The 16859-nt window shown below is 55.0% G+C and overlaps 1 protein-coding gene across 1 annotated transcript; it reads right to left on the bottom strand.

Annotated features, from left to right (window-relative positions):
* On the bottom strand, positions 1 to 15983 carry LOC146423092 (retinal guanylyl cyclase 1-like). Its single transcript, XM_085045067.1, has 10 exons — positions 15788 to 15983; positions 14959 to 15108; positions 13277 to 13425; positions 10044 to 10207; positions 8422 to 8614; positions 6682 to 6856; positions 5432 to 5530; positions 3052 to 3146; positions 1599 to 1684; positions 1 to 98 (listed from the first exon to the last, which is right to left on the bottom strand). Exons 1-10 carry the CDS (start codon positions 15981 to 15983, stop codon positions 8 to 10), a joined length of 1398 nt encoding a protein of 465 aa, XP_084901193.1. The 3' UTR covers positions 1 to 7.
* Positions 15984 to 16859: the final 876 nt, after the last annotated feature.

Raw genomic sequence — 16859 nt, 5'->3', positions numbered from 1 at the left:
GGCGTGGCTATTTCAGCACCTGTCCCGGCCGCGCCTTCTCCAGCTTTTTGCGGCGCTCGGCGGGAATCTCGTCCAGGCTGATCCCGTGGTTGCTCGCCCTGGAATTTGGGGGAATTTTGGGGGTTTTGGGGGTTTTTAGGATTTTGGGGACATTGGGGGATTTTTTTCCGAATTTTGGGGATTTTTTTCGGAATTTTTGGGATTTTTTTTGCAGTTTTTTTTGGATTTTTTTCCGAATTTTTGGCATTTTTTCGGATTTTTTGGGATTTTTTTTTAAATTTTGGGGATTTTTTCGTAATTTTTGGGATTTTTTTTTAAATTTGGGGATTTTTTCGTAATTTTGGGGATTTTTTTCTGAACTTTTGGGATTTTTTTTGCAGATTTTTTGGGATTTCTTTCGAATTTGGATTTTTCGGATTTTTTGGGATTTTTAAAAGATTTTTCTGGGATTTTTAAACTTTTTCCCGGGGGGTGTTTGAGAATTTTTTGGGGGGTTTTTGGGAATTTTTGGGGCATTTTGGGTGGTTCGAAAATCCTGAATTCCCCCAAATCACCAATTAGCCCCCAAAAATCCCAAATTTCTCAAATCCCGAATTTCCTCCCCAAACCAAATTCCCCCCAAATTCCCACCCCCAAATTCCCCAACCCAAATGCCCCCCAAAATCCCCATAACTGCCCCAAGACCCATAAGTGCCCCACAAGTCCCCAAAGTCCCAATTAATGTCCCCAATATCCCCAATGTCCCCAAATGTCCCCAACACCCCCAATGTCCCCAATGTCCCCATTAATGTCCCCAAAGTTCCCAAATCCCCAACGTCCCCATTAATGTCCCCACTGTTTCCAATGTCCCCGAATCCCCAGTGTCCCCAATGTCCCCAAAGTCCCTAACTTCCCCAGTGTCCCCAATGTCCCCAATGTCCCCAAAGTCCCCAACATCCCCACTGTCTCCAAATCCCCATTAATGTCCCCAGGGTCCCCAATGACCCCATTAATGTCCCCAATATCCCCAACTGTCCCCAACTGTCCCCAATGTCCCCAAATGTCCCCAATGTCCCCAATGTCCCCATTAATGTCCCCACTGTTTCCAATGTCCCCAAATCCCCAATGTCCCCAAATCCCCAACATCCCAATTAATGTCCCCAATGTCCCCAACATCCCCACTGTCCCCAAATCCCCATTAATGTCCCCAGTGTCCCCAATGTCCCCAATGATGTCCCCAATGTCCCCCAATGTCCCCAAATCCCCATCAACATCCCCAGTGTCCCCAACTGTCCCCAATGTTCCCACTGTCCCCAAACACCCCAACATCCCCAATGTCCCCAAATCCCCAGTGTCCCCAATGACCCCATTAATGTCCCCAACATCCCCAATGTCCCCAATGTCCCCAACTGTCCCCAATGTCACCAATGATGTCCCCAATGTCCCCCAATGTCCCCAAATCCCTATCAACATCCCCAGTGTCCCCACTGTCCCCAATGTTCCCACTGTCCCCAACATCCCCAACATCCCCAACACCCCAAATGTCCCCAATGTCCCCAACATCCCCACTGTCCCCATCAATGTCCCATCAATGTCCCCAAATGTCCCCAGTGTCTCACCCGGGCAGCAGGTCAGGGGGGGTTGGGATGGGTTTGGTGAATCCTTCGCGCCCAACCAGCCAGTAGGTGTCCTCAACGCCCTTGCCCTGTCAGGGGTCAGCGTGGGGTCAGCGTGGGGTCAGTTATGGGGTCAGGGTGGGGTCAGTGTGGGGTCAGGGTGGGGTCAGTTATGGGGTCAGTTATGGGGTCAGTCATGGGTCAGTTATGGGGTCAGTTATGGGGTCAGTTATGGTCAGTTATGGGGTCAGTGATGGTCAGTTATGGGTCAGTTATGGTCAGTTATGGGGTCAGTTATGGTCAGTTATGCTCAGTTATGGTCAGTTATGGGTCAGTTATGGGGTCAGTTATGGGTCAGTTATGGGTCAGTTATGGGTCAGTTATGGGGTCAGTTATGGGGTTAGTTATGGGGTCAGTTATGGTCAGTTATGGGGTCAGTTATGGGGTCAGTTATGGGTCAGTTATGGGTCAGTTATGGTCAGTTATGGGGTCAGTGTGGGATGATTCATGTATGGGGTCAGTCAGTTATGGGGTCAGTCAGTTATGGGGTCAGTCAGTTATGGGGTCACACAGCACAGTTCTGGGGCAGTTCTGGGGCTCTTGGGGGCACTTGTGGGGTGAGGGATGCATTTCTGGGTCCTGGCAGGTGCTGTGGGGTGTTTGGGGCTGTCTTTGGGGTTGCTCTGGGTCTTTTGGGGTTTCTGGGGCTGTATTTGGGGTTCCTCCAGCTGTTTTGGGGTATTTGGGGTTCCTCCGGCTGTTTTGGGGTGTCCTGCAGCCTTTTTGGGGTTTCTGAGGTGATCTTGGTGCCATTTCGGGCTGTATTTGGGGTTTCAGGGTGGCTTTGGGGTTCTCTGGGTGATTTTGGGGTGATTTCAGGCTGGTTTGGGCTAAATTTGGGGTGATTTGGGGTTTTACTTGGGGTTCTCGGCTGATTTTGGATTTCAGGTGGGTTTTGGGCTGATTTAGGGCAGTTTTTGGGGTGATTTGGGGCAGTTTTTGCGGTGATTTCAGGTGGTTTTTGGGATGATTTCGTTCAGTTTTTGGGGTGATTTGGGGCAGTTTTTGGGGCATTTTTTGGGGCAGTTTTTGGGTTGATTTCAGGCAGTTTTTGCTGTGGTTTCATTCAGTTTTTGGGGTGATTTGGGGCAGTTTTTGGGGCAGTTTTTGGGGTGATTTCAGGCTGGTTTTGGGGCAGTTTTTGGGGTGATTTGGGGCAGTTTTTGCTGTGATTTGGGGTAGTTTTTTGGCGTGATTTCATTCAGTTTTTGGGGTGATTTGGGGCAGTTTTTGCTGTGGTTTCATTCAGTTTTTGGGGTGATTTCAGGGCAGTTTTTGGGGCAGTTTTTGGGGCGATTTGGGGTAGTTTTTGAGGCAGTTTTTGGGGTGATTTCAGGCAGTTTTTGAGGTGATTTCAGGCCGTTTTTGGGGTGATTTCAGGCGGTTTTGGGTTCACCTTGAGCTCGGTTTTGCCGCGAATGTCGACCTTGAATCCTTCCTTGAGCGAGAGCAGGATGGCGACAGTGCGCTGGTTGACGTGGATGCGATAGGCTGGGGGGAAATGGGGTCAGAAATCCCAAAAAAATCCCAAAAAAATCCCCAAAAACATCCCAAAAACACTGTCAAAAAAACCCCAAAAAATCCCGAAAAACACCCCAAAAACACCCCAAAAACACTCCCAAAAAACCCCCAAAACCCCCAAAATAAATCCACAAACCACCCCAAAACCATCCCAAAAAAACCTAAAAAACACTGCAAAAAAACCCCAAATACAGCCCCAAAATATTCTCCAAAAACACCCCAAAATACTCCCCAAAAACCCAAAAAAGATCCCGAAATCACCCCAAAAAAATCCCAAAAACACCCCAAAAAATCCCTCCCACTGCCTGCAGTGCGCTGGTTCATGCGGATGTGATAGGCTGGGAAAGGGAAATGGGTCAGAAATCCCAAAAAAAATCCCAAAAAAATCCCCAAAACCATCCCAAAACCCCTCCAAAAACACTGTCAAAAAAAACCCAAAAAAATCTCTAAATGCACCCCCAAAAAATCCCCAAAAACCCCCCAAAATAAATCCAAAAGACACCCTAAAACCATCCCAAAAAATGCCGGAAAAAAACCCCTAAACAGCCCCAAAATACTCCCCAAAAACCTCAAAAAATCCCAAAAACACCCCAAAAAAAATCCCAAAAACACCCCAAAATCCCTCCCAGTGCCCTCTGTGCGCTGGTTGATGTGGGTGGGATAGGCTGGGAAAGGGAAATGGGGTCAGAAATCCAAAAAAATCCCAAAAAAATCCCCAAAACCATCCCAAAAAGCCTCCAAAAACACTGTCAAAAAAAACCAAAAAAATCCCGAAAACACCCCGAAAACACTCCCAAAAAACCCCAAAAAACCCCCAAAACCCCCAAAATAAATCCACAAACCATCCCAAAAAAACCTAAAAAACACTGCAAAAAAACCCCAAATACAGCCCCAAAATATTCTCCAAAAACACCCCAAAGTACTCCCCAAAAACCCAAAAAAGATCCCGAAATCACCCCAAAAAAATCCCAAAAACACCCCAAAAAATCCCTCCCACTGCCTGCAGTGCGCTGGTTGATGCGGATGTGATAGGCTGGGAAAGGGAAATGGGTCAGAAATCCCAAAAAAAATCCCCAAAAACATCCCAAAAAGCCTCCAAAAACACTGTCAAAAAATCCAAAAAAAATCTCTAAATGCACCCCCAAAAAATCCCCAAAAACCCCCAAAATAAATCCAAAAGACACCCTAAAACCATCCCAAAAAATGCTGCAAAAAACCCCTAAACAGCCCCAAAATACTCCCGAAAAACCTCAAAAAATCCCAAAAACACCCCAAAAAAAATCCCAAAAACACCCCAAAAAAAAATCCCGAAAACACCCCAAAAAAAAACCCAAAAACACCCCAAAATCCCTCCCAGTGCCCTCTGTGCGCTGGTTGACGTGGGTGGGATAGGCTGGGAAAGGGAAACGGGGTCAGAAATCCCAAAAAAAATCCCAAAAAATTCCCTCAAAAACCCCTCGGAAGCACTGCAAAGAAAAAACCCAAAACTCCTGCAAAAAATCCCCATAAACACCCCAAAAAAATCTCAAAACCACTGCGAAAAACCCCAAAAAAGCCTCCCGAGAAACCAAAGAAAAATACCCAATAACACCGAAACAAAAACCGCAAAAAACCCCAAAAACACCCCAAAAAACACCTATGGAGTTCCATCCTGCCCGTGTCCCCAATGTCCCCAACATCCCCAACATCCCCAATATCCCCAATGTCCCCAATGTCCCCTGGCTGTCCCCCGTGTCCCCAGTGATGTCCCCACACTGTCCCCACGCTGTCCCCAATGTCCCCATGGTGTCCCCAGCGTCCCCAACATCCCCAATGTCCCCTGGCTGTCCCCAGTGTCCCCAGTGTCCCCAATGTCCCCAGTGTCCCCATCAGTGTCCCCAGTGTCCCCAGTGTCCCCTGGCTGTTCCCAACATCCCCAATGTCCCCAGCTGTCTCCAATGTCCCTAATGTCCCCATTATCCCCGATGTCCCGAATGTCCCCAGCATCCCCAATGTCCCCAAAGTCCCCAATGTCCCCAATGTCCCCAGTGTCCCCAAAGTCCCCAGTGTCCCCAATATCCCCAATGTCCCCAGCTGTCCCCAGTGTCACTCACGCAGCCCCGTTGACTCCATCCATGACGCCGTGTTCACGGTGTCCCCATGGTGTCCCCAATGTCCCCAGTGTCCTGAATGTCCCCAGTGTCCCCAATGTCCCCAACATCCCCAATGTCCCCTGTCTGTCCCCAATGTCCCCAGCTGTCCCCAGTGTCACTCACGCAGCCCGGTGGACTCCATCCGTGACGCGGTGTTCACAGTGTCCCCAAACAGGCAGTACCGCGGCATCGTCAGCCCGACCACGCCCGCCACGCACGGCCCTGGGGGCGGGGCCAGCCTCAGGGGGCGGGGCCTCGGTGGGCGGGGTCAGAAAGGGGCGGGGCTTGGGTGGGTGGGGTCGGGAAGGGGCGGAGTTAACCAGTGGGGGAAGGGAAGGGGTGTGACCACATTGGGTGTTGGCCAAAGGGCAGGTGTGGTCAAGGGGGCGTGGCCAGAAGTGAGTGGTCAGTGGGGTGTGGTCAGTGTGGGGGTGGTCATAGATGGGTGTGGTCAGAGTGGGCGTGGTCTATAAGGGCGTGGCTCAAATGGGACCAATGGGAGATGACCAATGGGTCATGATGATTTGGTCAAGAGGGTGTGGTCAATGGGGGCGTGGCCAAAAGGTGGTGGTCAGTGAGGGTGTGGTCAGAGTGGGCGTGGTCTTTAGGGGCGTGGCTCAAGTGGGGCCAATGGGAGATGACCAATGGGTCATGATGATGGTGAGTGTTGGCCGAGGGGTGGGTGTGGTCAGTGTGGGTGTGGCCAAAAGGGCGTGGTCAGTTGGGGGTGTGGCCATAGATGGGCGTGGCCAATGAAGGTGTGGTCAGAGTGGGCGTGGCTGCAATGGGGATGATGGGAGATGACCAATGGATGATGACCATATTGGGTGTTGGTCAAAGGGTGGGCGTGGTCAATGGGGCGAGGCTAGAAGGGCAGTGGTCAGTGGGGGTGTGGTCAGTGGGGTGTGGTTACTGTGGTTGTGGTCAGTGTGGGTGTGGTCAGTGTGGGTGTGGTCAGTGTGGGTGTGGCCAGTGAGTGTGGCCAAAGGTGTGGCCCAAAGGTCGCAACTAACTGGCATTTCCCATCTTGACCCGCTGACCACTGACCGACAGGATGCCACCCAACGGTTGACCAATGCGGGAGGACGGTGGGAGGGCGTGGTGTGGGCGTGTCTAGGGTGTGTCCAGACTGACCAATGGGATTCAGGGGTGGGACTGGGTTCAGTGGGCGTGGCCTTCCGGAGTGCAGGCCAATCCGGATGCGGACGGGCACCTCAGGCATGGCAGTGGGTGGGGCATTGGGCGGGGCTGGGGAGCAGTGGGTGTGGCTGGGAGGCAGTGGGTGTGTCTATGGGTCAGTGGGCGTGGCTGGGAGGCAGTGGGTGTGTCTCTGGGTCAGTGGGCGTGGCTGGGAGGCAGGGGGCGTGTCCTACCGGAGTGCAGGCCAATCCGGATGCGGACGGGCACCTCGGGCATGTGGCGCATCTTGAAGGTGCCGACGGAGCTGAGGATGTCCAGCGACATGTTGGCGATCTCGCCGGCGTGGCGATTGCCGTTGCGCTTGGGCAGCCCCGAGGCCACCATGTAGGCGTCGCCGATGGTCTCCACCTGGGGGCGGGGCCTCGTCAGGGACACGCCCATCGGGACAGGGACACGCCCCCAGGAATGTTGGGTGAGCTTCATGTGGTGGACATGGCAGCTCCTGGTGGCCAAAGTCCAGCTGGGACTGTGGCTTGGACCACCATGGGGTCACCTTGACCGTAGCTTGGACCACCAGGAACCTTCATGTGGTGGCCACAGCCCTTCCTGGTGGCCAAGGACCATGGCTTGGACCACCATGGGGTGACCCAGACCATGGCCATGAGGTCACCTTGGCCATCACCTTGGAGATGCCACCAAAGACCATGGGGACCACCAGGAACCTTCATGTGGTGGCCACAGCACCTCGTGGCGGCCAAAGTCCAGGTGGGACAATGACCTGGAGGCTCATGGGGCCACCTTGACCATGGGGACCTCAAAACACCTTTGTTGGGTGGCCACGTCCACCATTGGTGGCCACAGGTGACCTTGGCAATGGCCATGGGGTCACCTTGGCCATGTCCAGCACCTTGGAGATGCCACCAAGGACCATGGGGACCACCAGGAACCTTCATGTGGTGGCCAAAGGTCAGGTGGGACAATGGCTTGGATCACCATGGGGTCACCTTGACAGTGGCTTGGACCGCCAGGAACCTTCATGTGGTGGCCACAGCCCTTCTTGGTGGCCAAAGTCCAGGTGGGACAATGGCTTGGACCACCATGGGGTCACCTTGACCATCCCTTGGACCACTAGGAGCCTTCATGTGGTGGCCACAGCCCTTCTTGGTGGCCAAAGTCCATGTGGGACCATAGCTTGGGCCACCATGGGGTGACCTTGACCATGGCTATGGTACCATGGCTTGACCTTGGCCATGAGGTCACCTCAAGCAGGTCCAAGGGGTCACCTTGACCACAGCTGTGGGACCATCTTGACCCTGGCCATGAGGTCACCTCAGGCAGGTCCATGGGGTCACCCCAACTGTGACCACCGCTGACCCCAACCACTTTCCTGAGGTGACCAATGACCTCCTGACTGGGATGACCATAAGGTGACCAATGACCCCATGACCCATCTGATCGCAGCCACCATTGACCCCAAACCCCCATCCTGAAGTGACCAATGACCCTCTGACTGGTATGACCATAATGACCACGAGCTGACCAATGACACAATGACCCCATGACCCCTCAGACCACAGCCATGGTCACCTTGTAGCCACCATTGACCCAAACTCCCATCCTGAGGTGACCAATGACCCTGTGACCAGGATGACTGTGATGACCACAAGCTGACCAATGACCCAATGACCCCATGACCCCTCAGCCCGTGGCCGTGGTCACCTTGAAGCCACAATTGACCCCAACCCCTTCCTGAGGTGACCAATGACCCTCTAACTGGTATGACCATGATGACCACAAGCTGACCAATGACCCCTGGCCCGTCACACCACAGCCATGGTCACCTTGTAGCCACCGCTGACCCAAACTCCCATCCTGAGGTGACCAATGACACCCTGACCATGATGACCACGATGACCACAAGCTGACCAATGACCCAATGACCCCGTGACCCCTCAGCCCGCGGCCGTGGTCACCTTGTAGACGTCGTGGGAGCCGATGATGGCGTCGAAGAGGGTGTAGAGGTCATTGAGGAGGTCAACGACCTCGATGGGCTCGCTCATGGCCGAGATGGTGGTGAAGCCCACGATGTCGCTGAAGTACAGAGTGACCTCCTCGAAGTACTCGGGCTCCACCGGCGTCCCCATCTTGAGCGCCTCGGCCACCGACCTGCGGGGGCAGCCAGGGGGCAGCGGGGTCACCCAGGGGGCAGCGGGGTCAGCCAGGGGGCAGCGGGGTCACCCAGGGGTCAGTGGGGTCAGCCAGGGGGCAGTGGGGGGCAATGGGGGCAGTGGGGTCAGCAGGGGGCGATGGGGAGCATTGGGGTCAGCAGGGGTCAGTGAGGTCAGTGGGGTCACCCAGGGGTCAGCAGGGTCAGCGGGGTCAGCCAGGGGTCAGCAGGGGGTGGTGGAGGGCATTGGGGCAGTGGGGGTCACTGGGGGGCAACAGGGTCAGTGAGGTCAGTGGGCTCAGTGGGGTCAGTGGGATCAGTGGGGTCAGTGGGATCAGCCAGGGGTCACTCAGGGGTCAGTGGGGTCAACAGGGGGCGGTGGGGAGCATTGGGGTCAGTGGGGGGCAATAGGGTCAGTGAGGTCAGTGGGGGTCAGTGAGGTCAGCAGGGTTCAGCCAGGAGTCAGCGGGGTCAGCAGGGGTCAGTGGGGTCAGTGGGGAACAATGGGGTCAGTGGGGTCAGCAGGGGTCAGTGGGGTCACCCAGAGGTCAGCAGGGGTCAGTGAGGGCAGTGGGGGACAATGGGGTCAGCGGGGTGAGCCAGGGGTCAGCAGGGGTCAGTGGGGGTCAGCGGGGTCACCCAGGGTCACCCAGAGTGTTCAGGAGGTCTCAGTAGTCAAGGAGAGGCCAATGGGGTCATTGAGACCTTCTGGTGACCCTTGGAGAAGGGTGGGGTCAAGAGGTCAAAGTTGACCACAAGGGTCTCCAAAGGCCACTCTGACCTTCTGCTGACCCATAGAACTGGAGGTGGTCAGTGGGTCAAGGTTGACCTCAAACTGTCCACAGGGACCACCGTGACCTCCACCTGCCCCATAGATCTGGAGTGGTCAGTGGGTCAAGGTTGACCACAAGGGTCTCTGAGGGCCACCTGGAACTTCTGGTGACCCATAGAACTGGAGGTGGTCAGTGGGTCAAGGTTGACCCCAACCTCCTCTTGGTGACCCTCTTGACCTCTCCTGCCCCAAAGCTCTCCTCCTGCCCCACAGATCTGGAGTGGTCAGTGGGTCAAGGATGACCCCAAACTGCCCCATAGATCTCGAATGGTCAATGGGTCAAGGCTGACCTCTCCTGCCCCACAGCTCTGCAGTGGTCAGTGAGTCAAGACTGACCTCTCCTGCCCCACAGATCTGGAGTGGTCAATGGGTCAAGGTTGACCCCAACTGCCCCACAGATCTCGAACGGTCAGTGGGTCAAGGCTGACCTCTCCTGCCCCACAGCTCTGCAGTGGTCAGTGGGTCAAACTCCCCCCAGCCTCCACCCCGCCCACCCCCCATCTCCCTAGGGGATCTATGGGGCCACACACCCCCCACTGACCACCCCACTGACCACCCCAGCCCCCCAACTCCCCCCCAGCCCCACGGCGACCCACGGCGGCAGCATCTGGGTCAGCAGCTTGTCCGTCTTCTGCTTCTCGATCTCGAGCTCCTCGGTCCTCTCGCGGATCAGATCCTCCAGGTTGCTGCTGTACTGCTCCAGCATGCGCAGCATCGAGTCGATGATGTTGGTCTTGCGGCCCTTGTTGATGCCCTTGAACTGACCCGGAGGGGTGGGTCAGACCCATGGAACCCATAGAACCCCACAGAAATCCATAAAATCCCGTGGAGAGACCATAAAATCCCATAGAAATCCATATAATCCCGTAGAACCCCATAGAAACCCATGAAATCCCATAGAAACCCCATGGAGATACCATAAAATCCCATAGAAACCCATGGAGATCCCATAAAATCCCATAGAACCCCATAGAAACCCATGAAATCCCATAGAAACCCATGGAGATCCCATAAAATCCCATAGAAACCCATAGAAACCCCATGGAATCCCATAGAACCCCATGGAGATCCATGGAAACCCCAGAGGAACCCATGGGGTCGATGATGTTGGTCTTGCGGCCCTTGTTGATGCCCTTGAACTGACCCGGAGGGGTGGGTCAGACCCACGGAACCCCATGGAACCCCATGGAACCCCATGGAACCCATGGAACCCCATGGAGATCCATAGAACCCCATAGAGATCCATGGAAACCCCAGAGGAACCCATGGGGTCGATGATGTTGGTCTTGTGGCCCTTGTTGATGCCCTTGAACTGACCCGGAGGGGTGGGTCAGACCCACGGAACCCCATGGAACCCCACAGAAATCCATAAAATCCCGTGGAGATACCATAAAATCCCATAGAAATCCATATAATCCCGTAGAACCCCATAGAAACCCATGAAATCCCATAGAAACCCCATGGAGATACCATAAAATCCCACAGAAACCCATGGAGATACCATGGGACCCCAGAGGAACCCATGGGGTCAATGATGTTGGTCTTGTGGCCCTTGTTGATGCCCTTGAACTGACCTGGAGGTGTGGGTCAGACCCATGGAACCCCATAGAAACCCATGGAGACCCCATAGAACCCCATAGAAACCCATGGAGACCCCATAGAACCCCATAGAAACCCATGGAGACCCCATAGAAACCCATGGAGATCCATAGAATCCCATGGAAACCCATAGAAACTCGTGGAACCCCATGGAGATCCATGGAACCCCATGAAATGCTATAGAGATCCCATTGAATCCAATAGAAACCCCATGGAGACACCAAGGGATCCCATGGAAACCCCATGGAGACCCCATAGAACCACATGGAAACCCACAGAGATCCATAAAATCCCATGGAACCCCATAGAAACCCATCAAATCCCATGGAAACCCACAGAGATCCATAAAATCTTATGAAACCCCATGGAGACCCCATAGAACCCCATAGAAACCCACAGAGATCCATGAAATCCCATGGAACCCCATGGAGACCCCATAAAACCCCATGGAACCCCATGGAGACCCCATGGAACACCTGCGCCCCACACCTGCCCCACCCTGGTCCCACCTGCCCCAGGTGACCTCACCTGGGCCAACACCTGGTCCATGGTGGATGCTCCCACCACCCCACACTGGTCTCACCACCCCATACTGGTCCCATTACTCCTTACTGGTCTCACCTGTCCCACCCTGGTCCCACCTGTCCAGGTTGCCTCACCTGGTCGAACACCTGGTCGATGGTCGGTCTCTGCTCAGGTTGTTCACTCCACCCCATAGCCATCTCACCATCCCATACTGATCCCATAATGGTCTCACCATCCCACACTGGTCCCATTACTCCTTACTGGTCACACCAGTCCCATACTGGTCCCACACTGGTTCCACCATCCCACACCTGTCCAGGTTGTCTCACCTGGTCTCACACCTGGTCGATGGTCGATCTCCGCTCAGGTTGCTCACTCAGCCCATAGTGATCCCATACTGGTCTCACCAGTCCCATACTGGTTTCACCAGTCCCATACTGGTTCCACACTGGTCCCACCATCCCTCACCTGTCCAGGTTGTCTCACCTGGTCAAACACCTGGTCGATGGTGAGTCTCTGCTCAGGTTGCTCACTCCAACCCACACTGATCCCATACTGGTTCCATACTGATCCCATACTGGTTCCATACTGGTCCCACCATCCCACACTGGTCCCACACCTGTCTCACCTGTCTCAGGTTGTCTCACCTGGTCTCACACCTGGTCCATGGTGGGTCTCCGCTCAGGTTGTTCACTCAACACATACTGATCCCATACTGGTCTCACCAGTCCCATACTGGTTCCACACTGGTTCCACCATCTCACACCTGTCCAGGTTGTCTCACCTGGTCTCACACCTGGTCGATGGTCAGTCTCTGCTCAGGTTCCTCACTCCAGTCCCATACTGACCCTATACTGGTTCCACCATCCCACACCAGTCCCATACTGGTCCCATACTGGTCCCACCTGTCCAGGTGAGCTCACCTGGTCAAGCACCTGGTCCATGGTTGGTGTCCTCTTGGGTTCCTCACTCCAACCCATACTGGTCCCATACTGGTCTCACCAGTCCCATACTGGTTCCATACTGGTCCCATTACCCCATACTGGTCTCACCTGTCCCACACCGGTCCCATACCTGTCTCACCTGTCTCAGGTTGTCTCACCTGGTCAAACATCTGGTCGATGGTGGGTCTCCGCTCAGGTTGTTCACTCAACCCATACTGATCCCATACTGGTCTCACCAGTCCCATACTGGTTCCATACGGATTCCACCATCCCACACCTGTCCAGGTTGTCTCACCTGGTCTCACACCTGGTCGATGGTCAGTCTCTGCTCAGGTTGCTCACTCCAACCCACACTGATCCCATACTGGTTCCATACTGGTCCCATTACCCCATACTGGTCTCACCAGTCCCATACTGGTTCCATACTGGTCCCACCATCCCACCCTGGTCCCACACCTGTCTCACCTGTCCAGGTTGTCTCACCTGGTCTCACACCTGGTCAATGGTCGCTCCCTCAGCCCATACTGATCCCATACTGGTCCCATTACCCCATACTGGTCTCACCTGTCCCATAGTGGTCCCACACCGGTCTCACCTGTCTCAGGTGGGCTCACCTGGTCTCACACCTGGTCCATGGTTGATCTCCACTCAGGTTGCTCACTCAGCCCATACTGATCCCATACTGGTCCCATTACCCCATACTGGTCTCACCTGTCCCATAGTGGTCCCACACCGGTCTCACCTGTCTCAGGTGGGCTCACCTGGTCGAACACCTGGTCGATGGTGGGTCTCCGCTCAGGTTGCTCACTCCAGCACTCCTTCATCAGGTGGATGCACTCGAGTGGCGCCTGGTCAGCCGAGACGGCCGGACGGCAGAGCGGGGGAGGCTTCTGCACCTTCTCGATGATCTCTGTGGTCAGTTAGTGGTCAACTATGGTCAGTTATGGGTCAGTTATGGGTCAGTTATGGGGTCAGTTATGGGGTCAGTTATGGGGTCAGTGATGGGTCAGTTATGGTCAGTTATGGGGTCAGTTATGGTCAGTTATGGTCAGTTATGGGTCAGTTATGGTCAGTTATGGGGTCAGTTATGGTCAGCTGAGACCACCGGATGGCAGAGCGGGGGAGGCTTCTGCACCTTCTCGATGATCTCTGTGGTCAGTAATGGTCAGTTATGGGGTCAGTTATGGGTCAGTTATGGGGTCAGTATGGGGCAGCTATGGGTCGCTATGGCTCAGTTATGGGGTCAGCATGGGGTCAAGCAGGTCAGTTATGGTCAGATGGCAGTTATGGGGTCAGTAGGGTCGTTATGGTCAGTTATGGTCAGTTATGGCTTTGCAGGCTGCAGGGCAGTTATGGTCAGTATGGGGTCGCCGTGGGGTCAGTTATGGTCAGTTATGGTCAGTTATGGTCAGTTATGGGGTCAGTTTTGGTCAGCCGAGACGGCTGGATGGCAGAGCGGGGGAGGCTTCTGCACCTTCTCGATGATCTCTGCGGTCAGTTAGTGGTCAGTTAGGGTCAGTTATGGGGTCAGTTATGGGGTCAGTTATGGTCAGTTATGGGGTCAGTTATGGTCAGTTATGGTCTGTTATGGGGTCAGTCATGGGTCAGTTATGGGGTCAGTTATGGTCAGTTATGGGTCAGTTATGGTCAGTTATGGGGTCAGTTATGGTCAGTTATGGTCAGTTATGGGTCAGTGATGGTCAGTTATGGTCTGTTATGGTCAGTTATGGTCTGTTATGGGGTCAGTCATGGGTCAGTGATGGGTCAGTTATGGTCAGTTATGGGTCAGTTATGGTCAGTTATGGTCAGTTATGGATCAGTTATGGTCAGTTATGAGTCAGTGATGGTCAGTTATGGGGCCAGTTTTAGAGTCAATATTTTAGGTGGGAATTTGGGGACAGTTTTGGGATTTTTGTGGATCCCGATCTCATTTTTGGGGTCAGATTTAGGATTTTTGGGGTCTCACCTTCGGGGGGCAGCCCCAGCATGCAGTAGGGGTTTTTGGGGTCAGTTTTTGGAGTCTCTGGGGTCAGTTTTGGGGTTTCTGGGGTCTCACATTCCGGGGGCAGCCCCAGCATGCAGTAGGGGTTTTTTGGGGTCAGTTTTGGGGTTTTTAGGGGTACAGATCTCGATTTTGGGGTCAGTTTTGGGGTCTCACCTTCGGGCGGCAGCCCCAGCATGCAGCAGGGGGTTTTTAGGGGTGCAGATCTCATTTTTGGGGTCAGTTTTGGGGTTTTTGGGGTCAGCTTTGGGGTCTCACCTTCGGGGGGCAGCCCCAGCATGCAGTAGGGGGTTTTTGGGGATCCCGAGTTCATTTTTGGGGTCAGTTTTGGGGTTTTTGGGGTCAGTTTTGGGGTCTCACCTTCGGGGGGCAGCCCCAGCATGCAGGAGGGGGTTTTTGGGGCTCCTGATCTCATTTTTGGGGTCAGTTTTGGGGTCTCACCTTCGGGGGGCAGCCCCAGCATGCAGTAGGGGGCACTGCGGCAGATCACCTCCTGCATGATGATCCCGATCCCGTACACGTCTCCCCGGAAGGAGCCGCGGCGCTCCAGGGCTTCGTCCCGCAGCAGCTCCGGCGCTGTCCACAGCCGCTCTGGGGGCGGGGCCACGTCAGGACACGCCCACCGGGACACGCCCACCCCCGACAAGCCACGCCCACCACGATAAGGCACACCCACAACAAGCTGGGAGCTAATGGGAGAGTGATTGAGGGTTTGGCCACGCCCACTGGGTGGGAGGACACGCCCACTTGGTGGGAGGACACGCCCACGCGGAGACCACGCCCACTCCTACTAGGCCACGCCCCTTATAGGCGAACCACGCCCTCTTCCCCGTGGCTATCAGCCTGGGAGTGGTGACATCACCGAATGGACAGGCCACGCCCCCCCACGAACAGACCACGCCCACACGCGAAGACACGCCCACTCAGGCAGAGCACACCCCCGAATAGGTGGGGTTTGTGTGGCCACGCCCTCTTTCAGCCCCAATCCCACAGGCCACGCCCACATCCTGCTATCACCTCCTGACCATAAGGCCACGCCCCTTTCTGCTGACCACACCCACTCGCCCCGAGGCCACGCCCCTTCCCTGGGAAGCCACACCCCTTCCTCTTAGCCCCACCCTGCTGCCCACACCCAGAGCCACGCCCACACCCAAAGCCACGCCCCTTCTTGGACCTGCAGAGCCTCCATTGAGGGCGAGGAGGCCACGCCCACGAGGCCACGCCCACGAGGCCACACCCCACCAGGCCCCGCCCCCGGCCACGCCCTCACCGTGGGGCTGGGGGGGCGGGGCCGGCACGCGCTGGGCCTCCAGCAGCTGGTTGTAGCCGTGGTCAGTGACCTTGAGGACAAAGCGACCGTCCACCACGCAGTTCCGCGACTTGAGCCGCCCGTGGACAACGTCGCGGTGGTGGAGGTAGCGGACACCCTGTGGGGACAGTGAGTGGTCAGCGCTGTGGTCAGCCATGGCTGTGGTCAGCCATGGTTGTGGTCAGCCATTGCTGTGGTCAGCCATTGTCATGGTCAGCCACTGCTGTGGTCAGCCATTGTTGTGGTCAGCCATTGTTGTGGTCAACCATTGCTGTGGTCAGCCATTGATGTGGTCAACCATTGCTGTGGTCAGCCATTGTCATGGTCAGCCATTGCTGTGGTCAGCCATTGTCATGGTCAGCCATTGTCATGGTCAGCCATTGCTGTGGTCAGCCATTGTCATGGTCAGCCATTGTCATGGTCAGCCATTGCTGTGGTCAGCTATTGTCATGGTCAGCCATTGCTGTGGTCAACCATTGCTGTGGTCAGCCATTGTTGGGGTCAACCATCACCATGGTCAACAACATCATGGTCAACAATCAATGTCATGGTCAGCCATTGCTGTGGTCAGCCATTGCTGTGGTCAGCCATTGCTGTGGTCAGCCATTGCTGTGGTCAACCATCACCACGGTCAACCATCACTGTGGTCAGCCATTGCTGTGGTCAGCCATTGCTGTGGTCAGCCATTGCTGTGGTCAGCCATTGCTGTGGTCAGCCATCACCATGGTCAACAACATCATGGTCAACAATCAATGTCATGGTCACCAATCAATGCCATGGCCAACAGCGTCACTATGGTCACTAAACAATGTCATGGCTGAGAATATCGTGGCCACCATCAAGGTCACCTCGTGGCCACCTGACCACCAAGGACACCCCTTGACCACCCCATGGCCACCAGAGTGCCACGGCCACCCTATGACCACCCTATGGCCACCAGGCCATCAAGGCCACCCCATGGCCACCAACAACACCACAGCCACCATGGCCACTCCATGACCATGTCATGGCCACCATGGCCACCAGACCACCA

The sequence above is a fragment of the Lichenostomus cassidix genome, unplaced genomic scaffold, assembly GCF_008360975.1.
Source record: "Lichenostomus cassidix isolate B80296 unplaced genomic scaffold, HeHo_3.0 HiC_scaffold_34, whole genome shotgun sequence".
Taxonomy (NCBI): Eukaryota; Metazoa; Chordata; class Aves; order Passeriformes; family Meliphagidae; genus Lichenostomus; species Lichenostomus cassidix.
This window is presented reverse-complemented; position numbering and strand designations above follow the sequence as displayed.